The sequence below is a fragment of the Pteronotus mesoamericanus genome, unplaced genomic scaffold, assembly GCF_021234165.1.
Source record: "Pteronotus mesoamericanus isolate MK-2021 breed Mesoamerican mustached bat unplaced genomic scaffold, CSHL_Meso_final contig_169, whole genome shotgun sequence".
In the NCBI taxonomy this organism is placed as follows: Eukaryota; Metazoa; Chordata; class Mammalia; order Chiroptera; family Mormoopidae; genus Pteronotus; species Pteronotus mesoamericanus.
In genome coordinates this window covers 8,495,623-8,515,688 of record NW_026555068.1, presented here as the reverse complement: position 1 = coordinate 8,515,688, position 20,066 = coordinate 8,495,623, and the positions used below count along the sequence as shown (strand labels likewise).

At 37.3% G+C, this 20,066-nt stretch overlaps 1 protein-coding gene across 1 annotated transcript in view; it reads left to right on the top strand.

Annotated features, from left to right (window-relative positions):
• KCNU1 (potassium calcium-activated channel subfamily U member 1) overlaps nt 1–20,066 on the top strand; it is a 118,798-nt gene that overhangs the window by 12,807 nt on the left and 85,925 nt on the right. The window contains 11 exon segments of the mRNA XM_054565772.1: nt 2,829–2,890; nt 3,924–4,014; nt 5,752–5,863; nt 6,829–6,904; nt 8,092–8,167; nt 12,290–12,460; nt 13,360–13,451; nt 14,968–15,078; nt 17,259–17,364; nt 18,477–18,559; nt 19,366–19,435. Of these exon segments, the coding sequence (XP_054421747.1) occupies nt 2,829–2,890; nt 3,924–4,014; nt 5,752–5,863; nt 6,829–6,904; nt 8,092–8,167; nt 12,290–12,460; nt 13,360–13,451; nt 14,968–15,078; nt 17,259–17,364; nt 18,477–18,559; nt 19,366–19,435 (1,050 nt within the window).

Here is a 20,066-nt window from a genome sequence, read left to right as displayed (position 1 = left end):
TAAGTGAAGGTTTAAAGTATTCACAGTGTCTGTTGTTAACTGTGTTGACTGCTGTTTGGATCCTGAAGGTACCTATAACTATCCACCAACTAAACAGGGAGATTTTAGCCCCATTGTGGAAGTCAGAGCCTCAATTTATGGTGCATTTTCCCACACAGATAAACCCGGCGGGTAATGCTGTGGCCAGCAACTCTGCAGACCAGGCCGTCTTTGGATGGGGTCTCGAATTATTCAGTTTATTTTTCTCTGACTGCTTTCGAAGGTGCTTCCGAGAAAAAATAGTGTTGCCACTAGCTAAGAGGTTCCTCTTCCGCAACTGCTTGGCTTCAGAATGCCTCCTCTAGCCCTATCTGGCTTTGTGGCTCCATCTTCAATCTGTGCCTCAGGTGGAGAGCTTTCTACCCTTGCCAAACAGCCAGTGTTTCCAGATTTTGCCCCTTCAACGCAAGAGGAGGTCTGAGAATTATCTCCCATTTCAACCTGACTCACTGAACAGTGTTCATGGCATTTAGGTCCCAGTGCCTTCTTTTGGTTTGGTATGCATTTTTCTATTTGCTGTGTATTATTTCTGGTTAATGTTCTTTAGGTTTGTGATATGAGGTCAGTATTGTTCTCAGTTTCAATAAAACTAACAATTTTTTTCTTTTTGGTTAATTTCTATGATTTGGGGGATTGTAAACATCTGCTCTGTCACCATCTTTCTGGAAGCATGTCAATATACGATATATACTTGAAGAATCACTTATGAAATTTAGTAAGAGAGAAAAATATGTCCATAGGTAAAGAAAAGAAAAAGTATTTCATGAAAACTATGTATTAATAATTATCAATATGCTGATATATATACCCACCCTCACATATATAGAAAATCTCCATATATCCACTCCCAACATTTTTCCTGAGCTTTTGTCTTACACGTAATATAAATGTTAAAACGGACACCAGTAACTCCGATGTTTTAAGTAAGCTGCAACACTGCCACTTACAAAGCAGTTAGAAGAAAACCAGTTGAAGCTCTTAGCATATTACCCAATCACATGTAAATGAGGATCAATTGGAAATAGAAAAGGATTTTTGAAACAAGTTGTGTTGTAGCAGGGGTGTGGGATTATATCCTTTCATGTGAAGCCTAAAGAAAAAGGCTTTCGAGAGACCACTCAGAAATTTCAGTTTGCACCTCTTGAACTTTGAGGACACAGTGAACTGACATCTGGCTCACCTGTGATAAGCAACTGTCTGGCTAGCTGCTCTGTGCGAGAGAAGTTGCCACACTGAAGGTAACCTGCCCTTCTCGTGTTTGTTGGGGCAAAAAATGCTTGCGCTGTCCATGGGCCAGATGTGAGTCCCCTGTGAGAGCTTCTCTTCCCTGCTCAAGAGGCATCTGGCGGGTAAGGGTTCCAGCAGAATATAGGACTGTGAGGTGCCCTGAGAAGAGACTTGTGGGCAACCAGTGGTTCACGCAATTCACAGGCACTGCAAACAGGACACGTAGCAAGGAAATGTTATCAAGACAGCAACTCACCTGCCCCCTCCCCTTGCATTTCTCATCCCCTTTAGGAGATACCCATCTCATTCCTAGCATGCAGTGTCTTCTAACGTACCATAGCCATTAAGCTCCATGCGGGCAGGCATCTTTGTATAAGTTGTTCACTGATGTATCCCAATCACCAGAGTAATGTATGTATCATGATAGGTACTAAAGAAATAGTTGTTGAATGACCTGAACTGAGTTTGCCAAAGAGCAGTGAAAGAACTGAAAGTAAACATTAAACACTTCCCATGCTCAGAGAGCCCCAGGGTGAGAACATCATAATCTAAGACCAGCTGAGTCCAGCTTCCCAGCCCTGATCTTCCCGTTCTGTTCACTCCCCTAAATGACCTACAATTCTGCAGAGGCCACAGACAGCCAAGTCACTGGGCAACTAGGAATAAACCCCAAAAAGGATTAATAGAGAAGAAACTGACCTCTTTCCCAGTACAGGTGACCTGCCCCAGGAATACTTGAGCTGAAAGAGTAGAAGCTTTCATTGTAAAAGAAGTCATTTTTATTGTTAGCATTATTAATACCATACTGGACTGGATACATTAAGGAAACAAATGGTTTGGAAACTAGAAATAACTAGAGGAATATTCGTTTACCTGCACTTGACCTGAATAGTCAAGGGGGCTGCAAAAGATTTCATCCGAATGCATTGAGGGTTTTGGAGGGATAAATGGCTAATTATATTATACAAGCTCTGCTGATTTTGTAGACTAGACACATTGGCAGGTTGAAAGCATTCATTTTTTTTTTACTCACTGTAGCACTTTCTCTCCTCAGGATGGTCCAAGTTCAGACCATCCTGTAGATGGACATGTCTGGGACTGTTTCTTCTACAGTATCACAGGGGATTCAACTCCAAAGTCTTTATCTAATAGCCCCCATTTTCTAGCATGTACTAAAGTATATAATTTATATTAAACACTTAAAAATGTTTGATAAGTGAATGAATAAGTAATAGAACTTCTTGGGATTAGAAAGGTTTAGGAGCAGCAGGAAAGGCAAACTACTATGAAGTATGTGAGAGTTAAAATTAGGTAAGTAAAATGGGTGGGTACATGTTAATTTATTGAATATCCAGTAGAGATCCAATCAGTTTTTTCTCAAAAGAAAGGATGGAAAAAAAAATGAACAAATGTATACAAACATAAATAAACTCTGAAAAGTGGCTATACATGTATAGGCAAGGTAAAAAGAAAAACCAATTCTATTGACTTGTTTATTCATCTATGTTCATGTCAATAAAATAGATTTCGTACATTTGTCTCTGTTTTATCTTTTTTTTCAGGTGATCCTTGTCTTTGTCCTAAGCATTGGGTCTCTTATAATCTATTTCATCAACTCTTCTGAGTGAGTAAAATCCCTAGTCACCTTTGTGTGCTTTTTCATTAGGTTGCCAGCTAATTTGGAATTTTATATCAAGAAAAATGGTTAATATACTTTTAAACATATTCACATAAAAAGGATAAGTGTTTGGTTCCCCCCAGAAAGCACTAAAACCAGTTCCACAAAAATACACGATGGCTCCTGCATCCAGCCGCGCTGCATTGCGAGGAGCTCGGGTGCCATGCACATATCTACTCTCGTCTCTGGCACTGCAAGCCTCCCGTGGGTCCTCTTCTCCTTGGGCCACTTAGGGGGGCTTCCTATGCCTCTGGATCCTTTAGATGTTGAAGTGGAAGTTCTGTGGTTACTTCAGGGTGTCTCATAGGTTTCAAAAAGCTTAGAGTAGCCTTGAAAAAGAAAAGTGCCAGATCTTACCTGGGACAAAGGAGCAAATTACTGTCTGCTCCTCTCTGAAGGCATTTTCTTCTTTCATGCCAAAGTGCGAATGAACCCAATCTAATCTGAACCCCATGCTAAACCCCTGGGAATTTCCTTGCATTTCCAGCTGAGGTGAAATTGGGATTGCAGGGCCAGAAGTCAGGCATCTTTAGAGGTCCTAGGGAAATGAGTAATCTCTGCTTTGAGAATTCCTTACTGAACTTCTAGGAAATTGTTTTTTTAATTTGTTATGGGCCAGTTCATTTGACCTAGAGTAACTCTGTATCAAAAGGGTACAGAATCTAAATTTTCGAGTTGGGTAGATGGTCATACAAACCAAGAAGAGCCACATAATTTCTAGGCCTCTGAATCTCTACTGATGAAACAGAAGTAGAAGCAATAAACTCTGTAAAAGGAAAGTAGGTAATTTTCCTGTTATTTTCAGCTCCACATACAGTCTAGTGGTTTTATTCATGCATACCTCTACTCCCAAGATAAAAGAAATTTCCTTGAGATATGAATGTAAGTGTCTGGATTAGTTCTTTTTATTTTGCACTATATAGACGCAGCTTTTAAAATGTGCATCTTTATAAACCAAGCATCCTGGTTTCTTTTCCAGCCCTGCGGGAAGCTGTTCTTCATACCAGGACAAAACCATCCCTATTGATTTGACTTTCAATGCTTTCTTCTCTTTCTATTTTGGGTTGAGAGTAAGTACCTATTGAAAGTGGGAGTAAACAGACAAAACACAACAGGTACAACACAAAGAGATCTGTGTGTGCCTTGGTTATACAATCAGCCTACGTTTTCAGGCTCTAAAGTTAAAGGGCCTATGCCCTAAATTGTTAAATGTATATACTAGGACATAATAGCTCTCCCTCCCGCATCTGAAGCTGTAAACCAGGCCAAAAATTCCAACACGAAAAAATCATCAACCTGTCACACTGCCCTCCTCATTGGCTTTCCACCAACCATTGAGAAAGGTTTGCTAATAATCACAAGTTAGCAGAGTCTAAACAACAAGCCTCTGAAAATGTTATTGGCTTCACTGATGGCATATGTAGCCATGTAACTATATAAAATACTTCTATATCTTTTGTTTCATTTTTGTTATACTCATATTAAATAGTTCTCTCATTCCACAGGGATTTATTGAGGACCATCCTAGATATAGATTTCAGTGTATTTATCCATCCCATGCTTTTATATACATATAATTTAGATACGTTATATACAAGGTCTGTCTGGAAAAAGTCCAGCTATTGTTAATATACCAAGAATGGTTTGCATGACATTGATGTAACCTGACAGCCAAGGAGAGTGGGCTGGAGTGCGCATGTGTGAACAACGATGACTTCACTCTACTAGTCAGCAGGGGTGGTAGATGCTGCTGAGTGAGCATGTGCACTGTGTCATTTTCGAAATGACTGAGCAAGGAGAGCAAAGAATCTACATCAGATTTAGCATTAAGTTTCAACATCTCTCCGTGGAAACTATTTGGATGATTCACAAGGCCACAGCTATGGGCAACAGGTGATTGGCAGCTTCATGGTGACAGTGTACCCACTCATGCATCACATCTTAAGCAGAGTGTTTTGGTGAAACATCAAATCATCCAGGTGACTCAGCCCATCTACAACCCAGATTTGGTGCCCCGAGACTTCTGGATTTTGCCAAGACTAAAATCGCCTTTGAAAGGTAAAAGATTTCAGACCATCAATGAGGTTCAGGAAAATACAACAGGGCAGCTGATGGTGATTGGGGGAACTGTGTGAGGTCCCAATGTGTCTACTTTGAAGGGGACTGACGTGACATTGTCCTGTGCATAATGTTTTGTGTATTCTACATCTTCAATAAATGTCTCTTTTTCATATTACATGGCTAGATACCTTCTGGACAGACCTCGCATGTATATAATATGTATTTCTATGACTCTCCTTCAGAACATACTCTGACCACACTGACCAACAAAATCTTTTTACAACAAACTCTCCTTTCTGGAAATGCTTATTTTCTTCATCTAAATAGGGAAGGTCATAAACACAGGCCTCAGCCAACCAAAGTTCTAGAGAGCTGTATCTTTTTCATCGAAGACCATGCTAAATCATGTTTCCTCATTGCTTATGAATAGAGGGTTTCAGCTATATAATTTTAAAGCTCTGGGAGCAGCAGAAAGGTCAAAGTGTGAGAGTTAAGATCCAGCAAGTAAAATGAGTTCCTGTTCATTTATCAGACACCTACTAAAGGTATAATCTTTGTATCTACCTAAACATATATGTATCTATATAAATATATATTATATATAGCTATATAATATGTATGTGTGTGTATGTGTATATTCATACAATGGCATTAGATCACAGTGCCAATTGATGAATGAAATGTGGCTGAATAAAGCTATCCTAGTGTTCACACAGAATTTGGGATCTTTTGTTTTTATTTCATAGTTTTTGGCAGCCAATGACAAAATCAGGTTCTGGTTGGAGATGAATTCAATTGTAGACATCTTTACCATCCCACCAACATTTATTTCTTATTATTTGAAGAGTAATTGGCTAGGTAAGTATATTGTGGGAATTGGAAGCAATCTCTTAAAAAAGCCTCAACATTCATCCGTAGGCATCCTCCATTTTCCTAAAAAAGCCTCAACATTCATCCGTAGGCATCCTCCATTTTCCTTTAAGGCCTAAATGCCATTTAAAAAAATTCCTCACTGTACTTTTATGCTTTTGTAATATATTTTCAGAACCCTTTTTTTTTTTTTACCTCAGTACCTAGCAATGTGATGTACCTGATGCACAGTAGGTATTGGTGTTTGATATTGTTAATGGACTGGCTCATCCATGAATTGAGAGGCAAGGCCTCAGCACCCCCTCCCCCTGGGGCCCCTTTATGCTGGGATCTGAGTGGGAGAGATGAAAAGCCTCCATAAGTCATCATATCCAGACACGCTGTGACATGTTAGAGATTTATGTAGTTACTCAGTCTTTAAGGTAGACATATTGAGAGTGCATGGGAGTCATAGGGCTTTTACTAGTTTCTATGTAATTTTATATTACTATCTATAAAATATTTCTCGCTATAATTATTATCAAACTACATAAAATAAAGCATCACACAGTGAGAAACATCATGGACATTCTGTAGTTAGAAGTTTAAATGGCTTATGGATAATTTGCTTTTTAATCTAAGGAAGGATTGAGTAAAATGTGAGTAGTGCTTATTACAATATATGCTGTCTATAATCTCAGCAACCCTATGAAGTAGGTACTATTATAATTCCCATTTTATAGATGAGAAATTGGAGAAGTTGAGGGCATTGTTTTAGATTATAACAGCTAGTAAGTGTCAGGGCTAGGATTTGAATGAGAGCTCACACTCTTAAACCTACAACACTATAATATATTATGAGCATTTCAGGGAGGGAGAGTGTAATCACTCTGAATTGGGTTATAACTCAGGTCACTCCCTGGAGTAATCAACCCTTTTCTTTTGGTGGCTTTCTCCTTCCCGCTGCTTTCTAGGTTTAAGGTTCCTAAGAGCACTGAGGCTGCTAGAACTCCCTCAAATCTTGCAAATTCTGAGAGCCATCAGGACCAGGTAAATGCCCTTCCTCAAGCACTGCTTACTCACTGGGGTTAGGGAATTAAATGTTAGCTGAACCTTCAACCCATTTCTCATCAAAATTCCGGTGCAAAATCATGAAACCCTGTAGTTGCCAAGGTATTATCTGCTCACTGTCTCCCACTGTGTTAACATCACACACTTTGCAATTATTTGAAGATTTTGTTTCTTCTTTGTTTTGTAGAGCTACAATGTGTAAGTCCATTTAGGCTTTAATTCCCCTACCACCACCACCTAAATAAAAAGTCAAAAACAATTCAGAGGCTTTGTTCTATATACATTTGCTGCTATGAATCACGTCTTTCCTGGCTAGGAATGTAAGACAATCCCTCTGAGTATGAAAGCTGCCAGGTAGCTGCAGTGAACTATTGCTCACAGAAAGAGAGCCACCCAAATGTCTCAAAAAAAAAAAAAATCTGACTACCTTTGAGCAGCAATACTTCTAAAGTTTTAAGCAGTTTGGTCTTATGTTACCCATTGAAAATCTCCATGCCTCTACGTCGTCACTGGAAGCATCAAATATTACAGGCCCAGAAGATTTCACTGCTAAATGTTCATGCATGATGGAGAAGCCAAGATCGTAAAAAGCTGTGCTTCTGTGCCAGGTGGCCCTGCCTGAAAACCACAGAGATTTCAGCCAAATGCTAGGGCTTTATTCAGGAGACAGGAGCTTGTCTGATCCTCTTCATTCAAAGGTGCTGGTATGAGTTTAGCAATATGAAACCACATTTCTCTGGCATACCCAAAAGTTCACTTTGCAAGCCTACTCTGAATTCCCGGGACACTGAAGTCTGTACAGTTACTTTATACAATTAGCCATTTATTAAATTTATTTTATGGTGATACACATATAATATGCTTTTAAAAGCAGTATAATATTAGGCTAGTGGATGTCATAGCAATATCTAAGCTTTTTGAACAATGGGTGAAACTGGATGTATTTTAGAGCTATGCATCTTCAACTCTAATGTCTCTGAATCAAGGAAAGGATCTTGTAACACTGCAGATTTGTAGATGAGGGCTGGGTCCTTGGATTGTGCATTTCTAATATATTACATCAGGTACATGAACCACACTTAGAGTAGCAAGATTTTAGGGAACAAGGTATTTGTGTTGTCTGGAACCTGTTAGAACCTAACATCTCTTTGTCTTTCTTCCTCTAGCAATTCAGTGAAGTTTTCCAAACTGTTATCAATAATTCTCAGTACCTGGTTCACAGCCGCAGGATTCATTCACCTGGTAAGCATCTCCTCAAACTCCCTAATGTTGCCGGTCAGCATGAATGTCTTTTCTTTAAAAAAATGGAGATAATCCTTTTGAACTCTTGTCTCTGTCACTGTAACTAGTGTGAGGCTTTTCAGGGTTTTCTCCACCCTCATATTTATCACAAATGTGTATCTCCTACACTCAAGGTATCTGTATTCATTCTTTCAGCTTCCAAAACCTACCCTAGGAAAGCTTACCCTTCAGAGGTATAATCAGTAGGTAAAATTTATTGCTGTATCTTCATAAGTGTTCTGGCATTTTTAAAAAAGGATAAAAAGTCAAATAAATGAAGCTAGAGAGAGAATTTTATACTCATAAAACCCAGAAAATTGTGGAAGATGTGTTTCTGAGTTATAAAGGGGAGCCATGGGGGTTTCTTGGTTCTGAAGTTAATCAGCTTCCTTTGCCTATAGGAAAGGTTAGTTTTTAGGACACATTAATCAATAATATAATAAATAGATTTCAACAGTAAGAAAGAAACTCTCAGACTTCATTGCTCTAAAACAGTGGAGGAGGGGTCATTAGAAAATACAAAAATTGAAGTGAGATGTTAAGAGCCTGCACAGGCCTTTGAGAAAAGTGAAGCAAAACAAAAAATATAGCAGCAGTTATTTTCATGTGAGTCCTTGTCTCAAAGTTAATTAAAACAATAACAAGAAAAAAGAAAAATGTCAAACACCAAATGCAAATTGTGATAAAAAACTTTAGGAAATCTGAAACCAGCCATATCCTTCCTCAACACTCAAATATGCAGGAGAGAAATTTTCCTGAAACAAAGTTCAACAACAGTAAAGGCAGGTCCCTAATTCTAAAGGATTTGCCCTCGGGGCCTGGGGCGGTCGTCAGTGTCTCTGCGGTGGACTCGCACCCAGTGCAAGTCCCACCATCATCTAGAGTGTTAAAAACCTAGAAGAGCTATATTCTAAAGCAAAGCAAACACCATATTTTGTTGAAAGGATATTTGAAATGACAAAGCAAAATGAAAGTATGATTGTCTCAACTCACCATCTTCCCATAGTCACAGCTAAAAACTGGTACCATTCAAAGGTATTAACCAGAAAGCGATCAATATTGTGCCTCTCCTTCAATTCTGCCCGAAATAACAAGAGGGTATGAAGGAGAGCAGGCATCAATTTAACTACAGTTACAAGAACAACAATTACAAGATAATTCGCACAAGGAAACAAAAGTTAAGAAAAAGCCCTTTATAGTTGAGAAAAATACAAATAAAGAGCTTTGAAAACAGATAATGATAATTCCAACAGAAGGGGTAAGATTTTAAATAAAAGAATATTAAACAGTAGCAGGAGTTGGAAATGAGCTGAAAGATGTCAGAGAAGAAGAAAAGTATCATAGAGCTGAAAACCACATTAGGGGAACCAAAATGTAGTAAATGTGACAACACTTGCTTAGAAACATGGTGGGCAGGGCTGAGGCAAAAACACTAACACGGAAAAGAACAAAGATACTCAAATGATGGTTGAGCAGAAGGTGGGCAATGTTGATTCAGCGTACTATAGAATTAGGGCTTCTGAAGAAAATGACATGACAAATGGCACCAGAAAAAATGTTTAAAATAAAGTTTCGAGTCTGTTGATTAAAGGGTATACTGAATCCAGGAAAAATAACCCTAAATTGTTTATTCTAACTATATTTTGGAGCAGTTTACTGACCTTTGAGGATAAGGAGAGAATCCAAGCAGAACAACAAGAAGTCGATACAAAGGGGAAAAATTCAAACGAGCCTCAGATTTCTTGGCAACATCAATCAATACAGGAAGATGATAGAGCAGAGTGTGCAAAGTTTGTGTGAAAGAAAGTGTAACCTGTCCTGTCATTTTAAGAGAAAATAACACCTATGAGGCCCTTTAAAAAAATGTGTCTTGATCATAAAACCCAGCCACAGAGGAGATGAATCAAAATTAGGAACTGAAGAATGAAGAAACCATGATAAACATTAGTGGTAGTGATTACTGAATGACTTTAAAAATAGAACTATGACATAACAAAGGGAATTATGGTTTATACCAGAACACACATATACAATGTAAAAATAATATATAACCAGTACAAATGATGGGGAGGAAGGAGGCGGGAGCGTTTCCTTCTGTCCTCCTCCATAGCATTTCTAATCTAAAATTGTAACAGAAAATTTAAAAATAAAAAAAATTCATTTGCTTTGAAATAGAGAGTTAAAAATAGATAATTCAGTATCTTAACATTGTTTCATAATCCTTTATCTTAACTTTCATTTACTTCCCACATGGGACCGACAGGTCCGTACTAATGTGGTCAAGAGGCAGAGCAGACTAGACCGGCTGACCAGCAGAAGGCTGCCATGTCTCAGGGGTCTGCAGGCGGAGTGGGGAGGGATTCGAAACACTAAAATAACACTCCCAAAGAAAGTGAGTGAAAACTTAGAGGGTTATTTAAATTATTATGAAGGAGATCCAGGTTGAAATAAATTTAGTTTTGGTTTGTATTGCATGTTGTATAAGGATATCACTAAAACTATGTGTTAAGATGTTAATAAAAGACACTGTAAGGTTTTATCTTAATGGGAGCTTTCCCAAATAACTGTTGTATTCCTCAGTGGAATATATACAGGGTGGGGCAAAAGTAGGTCTACAGTTGCATGGAAAATAATACAGTAATTAATAATACAAGAATAAACTTTTGCATACTCACAACTGTGTCTGTATATATCTATGTGTGTATATAGATTTTTAAAATGTGAATTAAACTTGATTTTCTAACAGTAAAATAGTCTCAGAAAATACCGAAGACTCTAGAAGTCAGTAGAAACAGATTAGTATACTTTGTAACATAATCTACCAGCCATGGGAATTAAGAATAGACACATAATTTCTTTCTTTTTTTGGAGTGGGAAATTATAGGAGTCCACACTCATAACTTACTCATCATATTTAAGAAAGGGTCAGCCCTGGGCATATCACTTTTAAAAAGTGATCACATACCTGCCCTGACCAGTGTGGCTCAGTGGGTTGGACATTGTCCTGCAAAGTGAAAGTTCACTGGTTTGATTCCCAATCAGGGCACATGCCTGGGATGTTGCCCAGTCCCACCAGGGATGTACAAGAGGCAACTGATTGATGTTTCTCTCACACATCAATCTTTCTCTCCCTTTCTTTCTAGCTTTCTTCTTCTCTCTCTAAAAATAAATAAATAAAAAACTTTTTCTAAATAAGTGATCACATACCTAAGCAAACTATATTATTTCTAATTTCCTTTCCAGTTCTTAACAAAACAAAATCCTACTTTCCCCAGGTATCTTCAGTATTTTATTATTTTTGTATCATATAGAAAAGAAATATGTCTAAGAAACATGTAAGCTATTTGGAAAATATGTCTAAAGTGGGAAAAAAGGGAAAATTATATATATTCTACATAATTGGTATATGTTATTTGTAATGATATACTCAGATATTATATATTTATAATTTGTTTATATATACTCTATATACATAAAATATAGTGTCATTACCTATATTACTCTTTTTATTTAATATAAAAAAGATATCTTGGTTAATTTAGTTTTCTTAAAATGTGAAGACTGAGGGGGAAAATTAGAGGAAATATTTTTTAGAGTTTATTTATTCACAGAAGAGATTTTTGTAGGGAGCGGGGGGAAAAACCTGGGAAGCTTGTTTGTTTGCTTTTCCTTAGACACTTGCTTTTATGAGGATCAGTTCACTAAAATGAAGTGCTGACTTGAGTGCTTCTTCATTTAATGATAAATGATCCTGATCTGGTGAAAAATGAGAATGAGCAGGAATTGCTTCAGGATGTAGTGATGTGCCCACATGAAAAGAGAGAGAGATGGGCAGCAAATTTCACTGTGAAGGCTTCCAAATGTGGGCTCAAACTACATGCCCCCTCAGATTTCAACAACAACCCCAGTGAAAGAAAACAAGACTTCACAATCGCTACCCACAATATACCAACACTTCATAACAGTCTAGGGATCATTTAATGTTTCATTAGAGTTGAATTAAGTGATTTTCCTTATCCTTTATAAACTTTCCCTTGTAATCCATTCAGAGACCTTTGATGAATCTTTTTGTTTTGTGGACAGGTAGAAAATTCTGGTGATCCCTGGCTCAAAGGTAGAAACTCACAGAATATATCATATTTTGAGTCCATTTACCTGGTCATGGCAACAACATCGACTGTGGGCTTCGGAGATGTGGTAGCAAAGACATCCCTAGGACGAACGTTCATCATGTTTTTCACCCTGGGGAGTTTGGTGAAGAATATTTTTAATATCTTTTGAATGTAGCTACGTAAATTAAAAGCATTTGGTTAATGGTGAGAAATAAAGCAGTATAGGCTTGAGAGTGACAGTTACATTGTTCAGGTGTCAAATGAAACGTTATATGGATCCCATGTTTTCCCAAACTGTATCTCCTGGAGCATGAGATGTAATTGTTTGCTTGCCAAAGATGAGGATTAGCCTCTCCATTGGTTTGAGCAACATTATCTTCCTTGATCTTTTGCCCATCAGATTAAAGTCTTTCTTCCGAAGAGGAAAGGCATTTGAGATTTGATCTGAAGAAAGTTCTGTTCTTTCCAGTTCAAATGAGTAAGGTCTCCAAACCAGCATTTTACTTCAGATGAGTGAATGTCTGTGTGTGGTTCAGGAGGGTGTGTCAAGAACAATGGAAGCCTCCTTTTCTTTTAGTTTCCAGTTTCAATTCCTTAAGAACCATACCAGAGTCCTCTACTGCACCTTTGTGACCTTCCCGTGTCCACATTGCTACATCGCCTCATTTCATTTTGCTTTAACTCTGCTCTGTCCTACATGCTCCCCACACCAACACCCTAGATAGTAGCAAGTCAAAGAGTCAGGAGGGCAGTTGGTAGTGATGAAGGGACAAGATGGGAAGGAGGTCGCCTTATATGCTTGTCCTTGTTTAATCACTTTCATCCTTCTGAATGCTGAAAAGCATTTTATTCAACTTTAACCAATGCAGAGGCTGAAGTAAGAAAGAAAAATGGTCTCTCTCTAAGTATATAGTTCACAGTGAAGCCCCTCATAGAGATGAGAGAAAGTTTTGTATACCTTCTTTCTTTTTTATGATCTCAGAATTAGGGGGTATCCTTTAAAATAACGAGGCTGAAAGTTTTATTTGCTGATCACTGTAGATACTATTTGCAAACTGTATCCCTGAGATGGTGGAAATTTTTGGTAACAAGAGGAAATACACCGTTTCTTACGATGTCCTCAGAGGAAAGAAGTAAGTAGTTTTCAAGTATAATTTCTATAGTTTGAGATAGTCTGCTAATCACATATCTATTTCTAAACACCTGTTGCACAGCCTAGGTGAATACACTGGCAGAACCCTTCATTCACCAAAGACGGCTGTGCTCAAATAAATACCATAAGAAGATAATATTTGCTACTTGATACAAACTACTATATAGATGTCCATAAGGGCATTAAATCAACTAAAATGACAGATCAGGTTGTCATTCACTGTCGAATATTGATTGTGACAGTATTTTGCCCTTAGTACTAACTGATCTTTTATACCCATTACTAATTATATTATTCATTTTAATCGTGGTTAACTGAGGCTGACTTTTACATAGTGCATCAAAATCAAGTCACAGTTTGAATTTAAAATACTTTAGTCCTCTTAGCCAAAACTCCCCTCAACCATATGGGCCTTGCCCACAGGTGAGATTTGCTAGAGTGAGGACCAATTTCGGCCCCTTCTCCAGCACTCCCTAGACCTCCTTGTCTGTGCCGCAGCCGCTGGTTTCTAGGAGAAAAACAGATTTGTTTTCACCCTATTTCATTGTGGATATATGTTACCTCAGTTTCCATTATGTTTTTTCACATCTAAGGAAAAAAGAATGAATCGGAGGTTTTGAATTCAAAGTGATTCTTTATTAGTTAGTCTCTATCTACTGTAGAGGAAGCAGGGACAGTGGAGGTGACTCTTTGGGAGTGGTCTCTTAACACAGTTGGATGAAAACCAACATTGACCTAGGACAAGAAATAATGAAATGAATCAAAACAGTGGAATGAACTAGATAAGCCAAAGTTCGATCCAGTTTAACTTGGGAAAGGGATATGTGAGCCATGAAAAATCAGCCAGTGAGGTATGGAAAATTTAGCATAAAGTAGGTTTTTAAAATGTGTATATTAAACCTAAAGAAATTGACAACTATTTCCCACGATAAAAGTTACATGCTTATAATTTGCACCTATCCTAGGTGTCTCTCCATTGGACTCACTTTTTTTGTGAATGCTGAATAATTTTAGATGTGGAAGATAAGCAGAAATAACCTAGATACCAGTGTTCCCTCAGCCATAGCATTTAACTATGGGAAAATCAATAAAACACTCTGAGCCACAGTTGTTCCTCTGTGAAAAATCATTTTATCATCCAATCAAGAATCAAGTGGAAAATCAAATCAAATTACACATCTACAAGTCCATTAGAAGTTATAAATAACCATGAAAATCATAGCAGTTATGAGTTATTGTTGGAGTCCTAAAAAGTTATGTGTAATCCAAATGTGTGAAGTGATAGCCTATATGAGATGCACTAGAGACAACAGAAATCTTCTGTTTCTTTTGTATCATGGAGATGCAGTTCTGATTGTTTCTATTTATCAAATGTGGATGATTCAAATACCAAATTTATTTAAAGCTAAGTTTAAGCTAATGGTCCATCTCTAAATCTAGACAGGAATATACTCGTGTTCCTCAGGTGACCCGCCCAACATGCTCTTGCCCCGTAGGTTCATTGTGGTCTGTGGAAACATCACCGTGGACAGTGTGACTGCTTTCCTGAGGAATTTCCTCCGTCATAAGTCAGGGGAGATCAACACCAAGATCGTTTTTCTGGGAGAGTAAGTGTATCTGTTTGGCTCGTGAGTTCTAAATCAATACTTGCAATATGTGTGAATGTTTTAAATAGAACAAAGTTAACATTGTAATATTCATAGAAAAGTTAGAAACAATAAGAAGCAAAAAGAAAAAGTAATTTCACAATCAGAGTTATCTTCTGAAAAAATCTGAGAATGTATCTTGTCAGATGTTTTTCTGTATACTCACTATTAAGTGATGCCCTATCATTAACGTTATTCTATACTTATTACCATTATGTACAACTATAATTTTGTGCACAGATCTGGTATATTTCATAATTATAATTCTAACTGTTAATGATCACAATTGGGCATCTAAAGCTCAAATTGATACACAGGATTTTTTTTTATCATTTTTTGTTCTATGCAGTTTACCTTTTCACAAGCAGAGTCAAATATTTTTCTAATTATTTTATTTTACAGTTTTAGTTCCTAGCGACAAGGGACAACTTTTGTGTGTTTTGATAGTTTGTTTTCCTTTTTGAAATTCCTCTTCATTTCTTTTATCCTCTTTTCTGTGAGACTGGTCATGTTATTTTACTGACTTTTAAGCACTTGATGCATTTTGATATTAGTTGTTTTATGTCATATGTTGCAAATATTTTTCTCCCTCTTTGCCTTTTAACTTTGTGTGCTTTTATTATAATAGAGAAGCATTTGGTTTCCATGCACTTCAATCCATCCACTCCTTATTTTATTATTATTATTTTTTTTTTTTTTGGTTTCTTGCTTTTCTTACATTCTTAGGCCACTCTGTTCTAGGATTAAATAAATACTTCTCTAGCACTTCTGTGTTTTCATATGGGAATTTTTCTTATATTCAAGTTCTCTGGAATTGACTTAGTATAATGCCAAGGGAGCTAACTCCCACCACCACTCCCGCCCCACCAAATGGTTAATCAGTTATTCAGACATCACTCAAACAAGCCAGACAGATTTGAAGTGATATTTTGATCCTATACACCTTAACCTTCATACATTCTGCAGTTAAAAGAGAAAACAAAGCATTGTTTTTGATACTGCTGTCTCCCTCAAGCCCTCTGAACACGTTCATCACTATCATCAATTTTATCTCCTAAATAAATTCTAATTCCATTTCTACTATTTCATTTCCACTATCACAATCCTGTTCAAAGTTAGTATCTTGTCTTTCCTGAATTTCTGAAAAGGCTACTGTATTGATTGTTTCTTTTTGCTCAGAATTTCTTCTACCTTTATATGACCAGTTTATTTTCATCCTTCAGTACTCAGAGAGACCTTCTCTACTCAATGTAACTAAATTAGTATCTTCTAACCCTTCTGTCTCTTTACTCTGTTATAGTCCCTTTAAAGCGCTTATCACCATCTATGACTTCTCCTCTCAGTAAAAGATGGAGTCTCTTTCTCCTCCCAGTGAATCTGGCCTGACCAGTGACTTGATTTGATAAATTGAATGCAGCAGGAGTGACACTTGATTAGTTCAGGCTTGACCGTTAGGAGGACTGGCAGTTTCAACTTTCACTCCAAGAGAGTCCTAAGCCCTAAGACATCATATAAAAAGTCAGACTAGCTTGCTGGGGAGAAGGCCCAGCCAGATCTTACCTGCTCTTATCAGGTGGCTGAGACAACGATCACGTGTGTAAAGTCATTTTGATCATTCTAGTTCTCAGTCAAACTCTCTGATGAATGTACCCACATGGTATGGCCACAGTTGACACTATGGAAAATTATCTTGCTGAGACTAGCCAACCACAAAATCATGAAAGATACTATTTTTGTTTTAGGTCAGTAAGTTCTAGAATGGTTCCTTTTGCAGAAACAAAATATGATATGGTAATAGAAGTGGGGTGCTATTATAACAAAAGTCAAAATGTGGTCTTTTCCTTAGAACTGGTGGTAGGCAGAGACTGGAAGGGTTGCATGGAGTCTTTTAGTAGAGGCCAGAAAAGCAATGAGGAAACTGCTATTAGGTATTAGGTATTGAAGACCTGAACTTCAGATCCATCCCTAGAAAATTAGTCTAGTGGAGTCAGTATCACCTAACCATGTGGATTAATAATGAATGGAATATATGTTTTTTCCAAGAGGAGATTAGGGGTTTTATTAAATGCAAATAAAAATAACAGTCTCTTAAGCAAAGCCAGTCATCTTTTTCCATCTTTGGGCCTACATTCTTTGTCCAGGGTTCCTCCTTCTTTGGAATTGGAAACCATATTTAAGTGCCACATGGCCTGCACGACTTTTGTTTCTGGATCTGCCCTGAAGTGGGAGGATCTGAGACAAGTTGCGGTAAGAACTGATTTTTTTTTTTTTCTCCTTGTAGTTAACCTCAACTGCAGTAATTTAGATGATAGGGTGTGTACTCTTTTAAAAGCATTACCCCAGACCCTTAAATTTAGGGAAATATGACTTTCTTAATTTTAAAAACTGATCATAAAGGAAATGTAGTAATTTGTCTCCAGTTCCTTTTTGACAAATATCAAACACACCTCACTGTTTACCTACACTTACAGTGAAGTTATTTGGTTCACTAAATTCTCTATCTAGAGCTGTTTTATTTTCACACACTAAGAGAGCTGAAAAAATTATGGATAGCAAAAGTGTGTTTGATCTTACCATTCAAGTGGGATTTTTACCAGAGGACAGATTTACCAACTTCTAAACACACTGATATGCCTTCAGATAGGAAAGACATGAAGGAAAATAGCAGTGATCCCATTAAGGTTAGGACTAAAACTAATGATTAAAGGCCAACCCTCTAGACAGCTTTCATTTAAGATCAAAGCCAGCTCCCTCTCATTTTGTAGGTTTCACAGAATCATATAAATCAAAAGGCTTCAGTTTTTTAAAGCAGAAATCTGCAGTTAACACAGAGAATTGAAGCAGAAAATGACAGACTCAGAATAACCATTCTCTTCCCTGTATCTTGGTTTTATAAGAGCCATACCAATAATTTTTTAGAATCTTAAGATTCAGAATCCACAAACAGTGAATGACTGCTTACTTTGAGCTAAGCAGACATCCAGTTCATTCTTTGCCGATAAGCATAAAAGCATAGAGGCAGCTGCTTTAAAATACCTTGTTACCCATCAGTAGGCATAATTGATGATTAGGATGATAGGAGAAATATAACTATGCACTTTACCCATTTTAAAGCAATCTAGGATCTGGGTGGAAGACCCTGTGCCCTAGTCCACCCCTTGGAGCTCTCGCAGCCCATGAAGCATTTGCAGGACTGCAATTCTCATGTTATTGAATCCTTATCAGAACTCCTTCCCAAGTCTGTTCTATTTCTTATTGGAAATTTTATGGAAAAAAAGCATAAGAAAACACAAAAGAGGAACACTAGAGCATTTGCCATGTAATTAACAAGATGGGTGCTGTTCAATCTTGAAGAATAGGTGGAATCCGCAGAAGCATGCCTGATTATAGCCAACCCTTTGTGCAGTGATCCCCACGCTGAAGACACTTCAAACATTATGAGGTAAAAATCTGGTCCTGTGTTCTTATTGCTCCAATGCTGATTTATTTCTGCCTCTTTTAAAATAAAGCCTGGAACATAGGCCTAAACAGGAGAAGATGTCATTTACTATAGCACTAGGTTCATCATATTACGGGTTTCTGCCTTCTTTTTTTTTTTTTTGCCCCTAGAGATGGTGCAGATGTATGAAAAAGTAATTGAAAAATAGAATATCCTGTATATCTATGGGCTTCTCTACATACTTTCCTGAAGTTTCACATAATAGCTGTCCAAATTTAAAAAGCAAGCAAACAAATAACTGATAACTGTTCAGGTAGTGTCATTCTAAGTAACATCCTCTCGCCCTCAAAAACAGACATGCCATTGGTGTTATGTGAATGCTATTAGTAGACTTTATGTATAGGTTTTTTTTCCCAGTAGTTCTGGAAAAAAGTAAAGTAAAAGATTGTTCATGGTTCCTTGGGATATGCTTGTGACTATTGGAAATTCTTTTTAAGATAGCTAGAATTAGTTACCATCTTTAACTGTGAACTATCTATGAGCAGAAACTTGACTTGTAACAGACTCAAACTATCATTGTGATGGCAATAGCATTGTTCCTAACCCAGATGATCTTCTTGCCCCCAAGGCAAAATAAGTATAAATAGCTGGAGGTAACTCTACAAATAGTAAGAAACAGCTGAGAATTGGCACTCTGCATAATAGAGTAAATATGACACAAACTTTAGTCTCTTAACTCTGAATTGAATTGTATTACAAAAACACTGTATGTGGCACATCACTGATGAAAATATTCATTGTTTATGTAGGGTACTGTCTATCAAGAACTATAGCCCTAATACCAGAGTCATCATACAGATACTTCAGTCCCATAACAAGGTACTGTAACTTTCTAGCCTATCCAGTCACCTTGTCTGTTAGTCTGTGGTGCTAGATGAACTTAGTTTATCTAAGTAATAGCTGAATTTATTACTTCCAAGTGAATTTACACTCAAGAAGTTTTTGCCAACTCTAGGTGAAATTTGGACTCTCACTAAGATTGTTAATCACTTACAAATGTAAATTCAGAAAGAGGTATATTTGTGTATTTTAAAAACTGCTACCTGATGGTCTAACTTCCAGATCGTCTTGAATCTAAGTGATGAATGAGATCCTTTGCTTTGGGACACTGACAGGTCTTGGCACACTCTCAACTCCTGGGAGCCACTAAAGCCTAAGTAGACTGGTTGGACAATCACAAAAGTTTGAGAGACAACCAAGAGCTAGGTTATGGTTGATTGATATGGTTCATCATGTACATGAAGCCATTCCCTTAAGACTAGGAGAGGTTGATGTTTTCTCTCAGGCATAAAAACAAACAGAGAATCAAAGAAAATGAAGAAACATGAATATGTTTTCTAAACAAAAAGCAAAAAAAGACAAAACCTCAGAAAAATACATTAATGAAAGAGATGAATGGCTTACCTGACAAAGAGTTCAAAATAACTGTCATGAAAATGTTATTGAACTT